This window comes from Delphinus delphis, chromosome 3 (assembly GCF_949987515.2).
Source record: "Delphinus delphis chromosome 3, mDelDel1.2, whole genome shotgun sequence".
Lineage (NCBI taxonomy): Eukaryota > Metazoa > Chordata > Mammalia > Artiodactyla > Delphinidae > Delphinus > Delphinus delphis.
The window spans coordinates 139,293,832-139,304,714 of NC_082685.1; the positions used below are offsets into that span (position 1 = coordinate 139,293,832).

General features: G+C 36.7%; 1 protein-coding gene across 2 annotated transcripts in view; it reads right to left on the reverse strand.

Moving 5' to 3' along the window:
* C7 (complement C7) overlaps positions 1–10,078 on the reverse strand; it is a 53,162-nt gene extending 43,084 nt beyond the window's left edge. For both annotated transcript variants that reach the window (XM_060009544.1, XM_060009546.1), the window contains exons 1-3: positions 9,955–10,078; positions 4,488–4,543; positions 2,619–2,694 (exon numbers count right to left, since the gene is read on the reverse strand). In XM_060009544.1, coding sequence (XP_059865527.1) covers positions 2,619–2,694; positions 4,488–4,543; positions 9,955–9,960 — 138 coding nt within the window. In that variant the 5' untranslated portion in view covers positions 9,961–10,078. The remainder of the gene's footprint in view (positions 1–2,618; positions 2,695–4,487; positions 4,544–9,954) is intronic.
* Positions 10,079–10,883: the final 805 nt, after the last annotated feature.

The window sequence follows — 10,883 nt, forward strand, 5'->3', positions numbered from 1 at the left end:
CTAATTAGAAAAGGTGAAGTGAATTTTGCTGGAGAAAGAGTAAGCATATTGGGAAGGGAAGTTAAGATGAACAGGAGTAAGGGAAACCTTTAGAAAAGTGGTGGTAATTAATTTGAGCTGAACCTTAAGCCTTCTTCAGGAAGGCAAGGTGAGGAAAAACAATCCAGAGAGACATATATGCTAACATGGAAGTCAAATTTACAAAACAGAAGCCTAAGTGGTCCACAGGTGAAGGTACATCTACAATGATACATTACTGGACAACCAAAATTACGGACCTCTGAAATGGGAAAGATGTCAAAGGCCTGTCTTAGGGTGGGGTGAGGTAGGAGGGGGTAGAAAAAAATTTGAGGAAATCTCTAAGGCAAATGAGAAAACTAATTCATTCTAAAATTCATTTACTCAATATGAAGACATGTATCTAATGTTTAAACAAAAAGAAAGATCTGCAAAATCATTTTCCTCCCCAAAGGCAATCAAAGGTGCATCTTTTAAGCCTCTTCCTATACTCAACTCTTACCAGTTAATAAAAATGGACAAAATCTGAGATTCCAGAGAATTTAAACCTTTAGCAACAGGGAAGACTAGATATACAAACCAAAGTTGAATCTATTCATTCATCCTAAATTGGAACAAAGGGTCACAGATATGTAATTTGAACTCTGAGCAGGTTTGCAACAGCCTGGGGCTTTCATTGCGTCTAAGCAGAGGAGTCATAGAGGAGTATGAGTGAGGAATGGAACTCAGTATAGTTTCTTAGTAAGTTTTTAGTTTCTGTATTTAATTGATGAAGACACCTCTTATACGTGGCTTAGTAACATTGTGCTTTTCTGAAGTTCCAAAGTATAGATTGCGTTGTCGTATAAGTAATGTTTTCCTTCTCCATAGACACCAGGATGACCTTGATGGCTGTCTGCTCTCAGGGTCTCATTCTCACCTATCAAATTCTGATCTTATGACCCCTTTTTCATTTTCACTTGTCTTCTTCTGGGTGAAAATTCTGTTTTTATCATCTAAGCATGATGACCTTCACACAAAAAAATTACTCATATGAAAAATACCTTCGATCTACCTCTATTTAATGTTCTTTCTTAACTTGTTTTTAAATTATAAAAATGTTTTCTGAAGTTGGTGTTTGTTTGACTTTTGTTTTGTTATTCATGTACCTGTTTGCCTGTAATCAGAGCTGTCATCTAGTATTATATTTGCCAGAAACCAAATCCTAGTTACTTGTGTAACTTGTTTTGTAAATACCCCTCATGTAGATACTAAATAAGAAAAATAAGGATAATGACGATGCTTCAAAACACAAGTTATCTTCTATAATATGGTTCTGTTATTTTAATAATTTTAAAATGACTTTAAGTGCACATTTTTATCTAAACTGAACCACCTTTAAAATCTTTTACAAATATCAAATCATGTTGTACACCTGAAACTAATATAATGTTATATGTCAATTGTATCTCAATACAAAAAAAAAAAAATTCAGCCATTCAAATGTTTAGAACCTTTGAAACCAACATTGTATTTTTGGAATTTATCCTAAGATGATTATCAGAAAAAAGACATATCTATGTGCAAAAATGTTCACTAAAGTTTTATTCATAATAACAAAATATATAAATAACCTAAATCTCAAACAATAGGAAGTGGATAAATAAGATTGGTATATACATATAATGGAACATAATTCAGCTGTCAAAATTCATGCTGATAGTATAATGTTAAGTTAAAATAGAATATAAAATCATGATCAAATAATCCTATTTTAAAAATCATAAGCACATAGAAAGAAAATAAATTGAGGAAACACCCAAATGCCAGTCAGTAGAACTCTAATTAAATTTTTTAAATGTACATTCATACAATAAAATGCCATGTAGCTATTCAAAAAGAATAAAGCGGATCTGTGCTTACATGGAATAAAAAAGAAAAGAGAAATTGAAAGAGTAAATACTAAAATGCTGACATATTGGTTTCTTCTAAATGGTAGAATTATAAGTAGCGTTTTCTTTATTTATATAGAAATAAACCATTTTATTTCATTTATAAAACTATAAATCATTTTCTCCAATGATTAATTTATAATAAGGAAAAAACGGACATTTTTAGAAGTACTCTATAATCTCTCAGTCAGGTCTGGTATTTTATTTATATTACTTTTGTATTAAACTTTAAAAATGTTTGACTTTCCATGGTCATTCACTATTAGTTAGGTAAAGTGAAGCAGCTATTTTGCTACTCTTTAGTGTTTGTTTCAAATGAAAAGAAAAGTTGAATCCAGTAAATATGAAATTTTGAATTATCTACTAACTTCATGTCATGATATTCTTATTTCTCTGATAGTGAAAGAGTTAGTGAGTTGCTTTTAGTGTCTCTCCTATGTATATTTCTAGGCTCAAATGTAAGATTTAGAAAAGTCCTGCAAGAAAAATGAGAATGCAGAAATTTTTTATTACAATATTAAGTATGAAATAAATCATACTTTTTCCCTTCAAAGTTACTAATTACATTTTCAAAAAATAAAACAACATTCAAAAGTTAATGCCATTGTGTCCACACCTAAGCTATTTCTACATATAAATAGTAAATACAAAGTTTTCACATGGTCCTACCTGAGTCTTGGTACAACCATTGCATTCTGACCAAGGGGCATAGGAAGCCCACTGGCAATTGACTGGCGAGGAGGCACTGTCATAGTGTCAAATTGTCCATCATGAAGCCGACAGAAAGGTAGGAGAGAAGACAAAAAATTGGCAAGAATAGTCAAAAATTGCTTCACAATTTTTTTCCTAAGAGGCACCAAGAGGATCCCAAAATATATAAAAATATATGTGGGAAGGACTCACTTTTTCAGAGATTTATTAAATTTCATTTATGAAATATCTAGAATGTACCAGGCACTATTTAGACACTAGAGCTATATACATAAAAGAGATAGGATACTGACAATTGGTAGGGGGGAGGATGAAGACACAGATGTGTAAACAAATAATCATAACACAATAATCATGATCCTTTGTACAGTAGAGCTAATGAGATAGATTTCCTAACAGAAATGTGTACAGTACAATGCGTTGTGGAAATACACATAAGAGAGTGTCTAAAGTTGGGAGGCTAAGTGAGAACATATAAAAGGAAGGTATTATGGCCTTTGACAGGATTTGGACGATGAATTGAAGAGCTATACAGAAATTTAACTGAGAGACAACAAGCTCTAAAACGACCGTATGAGAAGTAGGAAACCAAAATCTGGCAAAGGCTAAATGGACGAGAATTGAGTTTTACGTGTTCCCCCTGTTTATCTAGGTCACTTCTCAAGCACACACCCAAGTACAGTAGCGTCAAGTTGAGCTCAAAGAATTCCACCCAAATAAAATACATGTGGAAGATGGTAAGCTGACTCTCTTACAATGCTTAACTTTGGCTGTGTCCAAGAGGTCATGTTGCTTAGTCCAAAGGGATTAAGGAAGCCTTACCTAAAACCACCCTTTACAAGGGGTAGAGGAACCAGGACTCCTGCTTTCTGGACTTTGAGTACATTCCTAACCTGGGAGACATCTCAGGTCAAGGTGATTCCTGCTTAGTTAAGCATAGCACTGCCAGGTGCTGCAGATAAGGAGTGCCATTTGTGGCTCAGGTGCCCTTATGGGGCTAATCTTGCTAACCTGTCATCTTGATATGGCATCAGTGATCCAAATGCCTTAGTGTTTTTGACCTTTAAACAATCTGAACTTAATGCTATGTGTCTATTTTGTCTCCCAGAGACAGGCAGAGGCCTTCCCCAAACACCGAGGCTTGGGAAGGGAAGCTCGCTTGGCCTCACCTCCTCTGTGCACCCTGTCCAGTCCCCTCACAGAGCCCTTATCACACCTGCACTGAAATCAACTCTTTCAAGATCTCAATCACCCCCTCTACTCTCAGTACCATCTGGCTCCTCTGTGTCCCAGTCACTGGCACACCTCCAGACACATGTTCTGACAGTTCGATGAGGTAAACCGACCTGGTCCTCTCCCATCAGACAGTGAAAGCAAAGCAAGGCCGTGAGTAAATGATGCTGGCTTTTTTCCAGGTCTCAAGAGCCGATAAACCTATTTCCTTAAAAAAACTCTCAACCTTTAAAATCCCAAAGACTATTTTGCAAAGATTACATTTAAAAATCAAATTCTGCTCTAAGATGTGTAAGTCAGCTGCCATTCCCTGAATTGCAGGTAAAACCATGGTACTGGGAGAAGCAGGAAACCTTGAGGTGTTTTTAGTCTTCAGGTTTCTTCCTTATAGGGAATAAAATAAAGTAAAATAAGAATAAGAATAAAACACACTTTCTCTATAATTGCCTTTTCTAGAAAAGGGAAAGAAAAAAAGTGTTGAAGGGTTAAACATGCTCAGGCTGCAATGTAAAAATCAGACCATAGTTAAGAATTTCCTTAAAATAAAAGAAATGATTGTTAATGATTTCCACACACAATCCAAAAAATTCTCACCTTGAAAAAACTTGGAACTCTCCTATAAATCCCACCAAGAAGAATAAACTTATTGCCTAGGAGGGGGAAAAAAAAACAATAAAGCAATATTTTAGTTAGCATTGCTTTAATGAGTCAAAAGTGAATACATCTGTACAAGTCAAGATTTGTGAGTTGGGAATAGAAAGAGTGAAAGAACCATGGAGAAGCCTTGATGATTCTGCTTGACTGTTAAGTTTTCATTATACATAAAAATTTAATACAATTCTCTTTTTTATTTATTTATTTTTTTGGCCGCATTGGGTCTTTTATTGCTGCACATGGGCTTTCTCTAGTTGTGGAGAGCAGGGGCTACTCTTCGTTGCGGTGTGTCGACTTCTGATTGCAGTGGATGCTCTTGCTGCAGAGCACGGGCTCTAGGCACGCGGGCTTCAGTAGTTGTGGCGCACGGGCTTAGTTGCTCCGCGGCATGTGGGATCTTCCCGGACCAGGCCTCGAACCCGTGTCCCCTGCATTGGCAGGCAGATTTTCAACTACTGCGCCACCAGGGAAGTCTCTAATACATTTCTCTTGAGTTCACCTCCCATTATTCATTTCTGGAAAGACAACTAGGGGCTAGGTGATGTCGTTGACAAATAAATTGAAAAGACTCCCCAGAGTTAAAAGTTCACAAACATTTCTTTAGGGTCCCATCATCTTTTAATTCCTTACTCCACTCTCTTCTCTAACTTTGGTACCCATGAGGACACCAGAGAAGAGAATGCCTGGAAAGAAGAACAGTTTCAAGGGCTGAGAAGCTAAAAGAGAAATAACTTCCTAAATGGAAAAATCAAAAGTGGAGGTACATTCCTAGCCAGAGATGCCATGATACTCATCACAAGCCTTAGCTCTGCGGGTGGTTCCTTCAGTCTTTAAAACACCACAGAGGCCTTTTATAATCACATTCATGTGATAGCAGCAGCCTAAATATTGAGCATCTGACAGGTTATGAAACTGTATGTAAAATGTGATTGCATTTTGTTTGAAAATCAAATGTGTATTGAAAACAAATCTACAAAGAAACATAACAAGGAGAATAGTTCATTTCTGGTTGTGAAATCATAGGTGACTTTTATTATTTTATTTTCATTTCTATGTACTTTGACAACTGAAGGTGAAAGGAAATACAATTCAAATCTGTACTGGAGACTCCTTAAAAATACCAAACACATTCAATTCATAACCCAGTAAAAGAAGTCCTTAAATCATCTTACCTCACATTTTACCAGGCCAATGTTCTTTCTCTTCTCTTGATCTCCCCAAACCTCTTTTCTCTCAGGGTAGCTGTGGAATGGCTTCCCAACACTTTTTCCAGATGCTTCTACTCACCTTCCTAGATCACCCATCCTCTTATTAGGCATCTTTTTTTCAGTTGTAAAATCCTAGTTGCCTACTTCTGCCTTTTACAGCCTTACAGAGTTTTTAGCCTATAATCTGATTAACATATAACCAAAAGGGCAGAGAGGTCCCAACAGCTGTGGACACCCTGGAAATGTGAACAGTGGTGGGAGAGGCTATGGATACTTTTCTGATTTTTCAACAAACACGTGAAGCACATAATGGAAAGCAACACCTTTTAAACGTTGGGTTTTTTTTTTTTTAATTATAAACTGCAGTGGGTTGTTTCTTTTCAACAATATGTCTTTTTTTGTACTATGTCAACTCATTTTTCCTGCCCTTGGGCCAGCCTATCTCATAGCTCTTTTAGTCACTCCCAGGCGTTCTGGAACAATCTAACAGTCAAATTTCAATGTATCATCCAATTTTAAATGTCTATCCTGCTCCCAGGTCCTGTGGGAGGGGTGGGGTCTACTTCAAAATTCCTCTGCTTTATTCTCCTTCTTCTCTTCCCCACCTCCCCAGGATGCCTGTCTTCTCCAGAGTCAGCGCAGCACGAGTGAGAGGGGCAAAAGCCAAAAGGATCTTGCTTGCCCGACGCAGCTGGAGTCCAGTGCTGGTAAATCAGGGTGTGTTGGATGTTTGAATGCCAATTCTTTATCTCTCATGGTGTTTTTGTCATTCTTTGGATATCCCTCCTTTGGGAATCTACAACCACTGTTCTCTGGCACAAATCATTCGTCTCTTTGCTCAGCTCTCTTGAGTCTCACCAGTGCCTGCTTCCTGATGCTGTCTGCTGGGGTTGCTTCATCCTGCAGGCGCCTCCCAGGCAGAGTCCCTGACAACCCAAGTCTGGCCCCTTTCTAAAGGTCCACATCTGGTCCATGGGATACCTGCACACATCCTTGCCCTGTCAAACTCTGGATGTCAGGATGTAACCAACACTGCTGTGTTGACTTACTTGCTAACCACAGGGCAGTGAACCAGCCTATGCCTTTAGATTTTCTCAAACGTGAGTAGGGTATCATTCCCTATACACCCTCATGCTCCAAGGGACACAATATTGCATACTTTTAAGGATGGAGATGGCCAAAGGGTCACCAAACAAATTTAGGGCTACTCTTTTGGTATTGCAATAATACCACATTGAATGTACAATATCTCACTTTAAAATGTGAGGGTACTGAGCACCTATTATTATTGGCCTTTGACTCTCAGGCAAAACAGGCATCGTGAAAAAATCCATTTTAACATTCTATTACATATTTTTTAAAATGTCAACGAAGTTTTAAGGGATATACTTTTTCATCAGAAAAGATAACCTTGCCACCATCTTCCTTGTATATATATTATAACCCATGAAGATCTGCTTATCACAAGTTCATGAGTTATACAAGCTGAATCTCTTAACCAAAAGAATGTCTTGAAAATTTGCGAGCTGAGTACCTGAAAAATGAAGCAGTTATCATTCCTTGCCTTTGGAAAGAGTATCTCATCAAATGGACAAGATAGAACAATTATAAATTAATAAACAAATTAATGACAGATATAGACATACATCTGAGTTAACTCTATAAAAGAATTGCTTAGTTGAAAAGATATCGTATCTTTGCAGTGTGTAATGTAGCTAAGCTGGGACTACATTTCCCAGAATTCTCTTCTCTTCTTTCTTATGACTGAATGAGCATTAGCTCTACCTCCTTCCTCTGAAGTGTTTCAGCTACAACCATTGTCTCTATGCTTCTAATTTCTCCACATCTGGTCTTTTACATTTGTCTGTTGAATCATGAGCCCATTTGAGGTAAAAAAAAAAAAAAAAACATTAATTTCTGTAGCATACACTGGGTTCCAAATTCCAAGAGAAAAAAGTATGGAAAAATCAAATCTAATTTCTTAGCATGCCCTAATTAATATCTTGATCAATAAATTTAGAACATAGGGCACCAAACAGATGAAGAAGAAGGTAGATTTTAAAATCAATTTACTTACATCTTTATCAGAAATAGACATCAATTTGCAACACTTCTAGCGATAAAGAAATGCAAAAGGGCACAATAATATGATTTGAGTACTTTGTAGCCATTAGAAGCACGTTATAGATTGAACAATGACAGGAGAACATGCTTATGATATAGTGAGCAAAAAGATTCAGATCTAGATTGATAGCAATTTCATAAAATATATATTGTACATGCTCATATAAAAGTCTGAAAAGAAATAGATTAAAATGTTAATAGTGGTTATCTCTGAGTGGAGAAATAATCGATATTATCTTCTCTTTGAACTTATTTTTGCCAAGATGGTAGTATTCGAATCTGGAAAAAGACATTTTTTTAAAGGCACAAACACCATCACAGTATAATTGACAGAAGACAGCTGATAACATCAGATCAGCTCTGGGTGTGGCGAGGAAGCAGAAAAGCCCTCATCTGAGACATCTCTGTGCCTGACCACATCCCAGCACCATGTGAATCATGCTTTAGGTTTACAAACCCCAGGTTCTTCTCAGTCCATGGAAGAGAAAGTGAAGGTCTGGACCACAGCCAGCTCAGAGGGAAACACTTTTTGCTCTAAAGGCCTGAAACACTTCAGACCCAGTTATCTCCTATCCAAGGGATACAAAGAGAATGAAAAGAATTCTGGGACCACCTCTCTGAATTTAGTTCACATGAATGGTGGGGGGGCGGGCCGCGGGGGAGAAAAAAGAATACTTCCTCTTAAAAGGCCAGACCTGAAAACCATTTCTAGTGGTGTCTTCATAGCCTAAGTTTACCTTCTCTGAAATGTATCACAAAAGCATACCCTTCAGATTTACTGTAAAAATATGAATCTCTACTTTCAAATATAGGTGAGAACTCTGCGTGCAACTCACAAAGAAGTCATTTCTTTATTTGTTGATATTTTATCAACCAACTGAAAGATAAAAGTAAATATGTTACCCCAGCAGAAAAATGTCATAATAATCAATGATCCATCTTTAAGCACAAAACAATTATTAAGATGTCTCATCATAAAATAAGTAAGGAAATTGATTGATGGTTAATACAAATATTAGGTGAAAGTATACTAGCTAGATGACTCTAGGAAATGCATCCTATTCTTTTTGAGCTAACAAGCATTTTAAATTTTTAAATAAAAATACAAGATAGAGAGATAGAGATTAGATTATATCATAATTCTAACTTCGTATGATTACTTGATGTTCTAGCATCATAACATTAAACAAATTAACTTTATGATTTGTGTGTAATTTTCAAAACTTAATTAAATGTAATTTCACCCATGAGTTACTCAAGATCCGCCTCTCACTCCGCCTCCAAAACCCCTGGAAAGTGAGCGTAGATTCAGTATTGCAAATCGGTGGCATAGTGATGACAAAAGCAATCTAGCAGCTGACAGGGCTGAGAAATTATTGTTCCAGCATTATAATGTAAAATGTTTAAAGTTTAAATACAAACCTCTGCAATAATAAAATTGTAATAGCAGGTTCAACTTATTTTTGCATCCCAGAATTCTAGTCTATGATAGTGATTTCTGTCTTCAGTCCTGCATTTCTTTATCCTTAACATTTGGCCATTTTCCATTAGACCAATATGTGTTTTTGGTAAACCTTTAGTTTCATTCCATTTATCTGTATCTTCTACTCTCACAAGCCTTATCTTCTCATCCAGATTCCAAACTCTAAAGTTGCAAGTCTCCAAATTCACTTTTCTATAAAGCTGTTAGATAAGTCAGATCATGGGGGTTCATTGCATGACTCCAAATCAAACAAACAAAATCCGTGGGAGGGAATTTTTCCCTAAGGAATAACAATTGTATTATTGTATTTTATTTCTTAATGGCTTTCTTGGGACTTTCATAAACATTGTCTCCAATCTCTGATTCCCAGACCTCTAAACCAATAAATTAACTGCAAGAAAAGAAAAACAAATTCACTTTGGCTGAATTGTTAACTATATTTAATTAAGGATTTTTTTAAAGTCACCCTCGGAGATTTCTCTTTCCTATTTTCCCATGTATTCTCTCTTTTTTTTTTTTTTTGAGTTATTTAAGTTAAGCCTTACTCCCTTTTGAGTTAGCTTTGTTCACAAAAATAATGAAGTTATCTTACCTTCATGTTTGGGAAAACATTCAGGGCAGAAGACAGAAGGAAAATTTCTTCCTCCAGTGCCCAGTGAATTTTCAACAGGAGGAAGAGCCCAGCAGTCTACTCCTCGCCTGTCTCTCCCTGCTGGGGATTCACTTGGCACTCATATATAGAGCAAGTGGTTCCAAGACTTAGCTGTGACCCCAACCAGGTTCTCTGGGGACACGGAGAGCCTGCCCTGTACTTGGTCTGTGTCTTGAAACCAGATGCATCTTATCAATTTACCCAGGCCTTAGCTACAGTCAGCTGGGACTGTTTGGAAGTGTAGTTCTGAGAAAACATCTGTAAATCAAGAAAAGCAGCAAATGTTCTCACTTCAGTGTTTAAGTGATTTTCAACCAAAGGAGACTCTGTGTAAGGCAAGGGATAAGCCTCCTTCCCGTTTCGATCTACCACGCCAAGCAGATGTTTTCATGATTCTCTAAAAGGGTGTTATACAACAGACTTTGAGATTAAACACTTTGTGGAAGAAAAAATTTAAATGCAATTCTGTCACTCAAAATGTAAATGGAACATTCTGGAGTGGAATCCCCCCAAAATATATATATCCTAACACAATATAATGCACACCCCTTCATGCTTACTTTCAATGATCAAATGATCATTGAATGATCAAAAAGAGCATCTTTTTTTGCAAACATATTTAAAGGCATCACTAATTTCCCCAAGAACAGCCCTTAATCCTATGATATTCAGATCACTCTGTTGGAAAATTCTTGTCACAGTCATCAACCATGTCTCTGTTCTCTTCTTCAGTTGCCTTGTCGTATTCTGCCGGATCTTCACTTTCCATGGCTTTGCATTGATTCTAGCACTTCTCCAACATCATTTTCATAGATTTCACAAAAGGCTGCATTTTGCAAGATTTCAGATTTTCTATTAAAGTTGAGCTA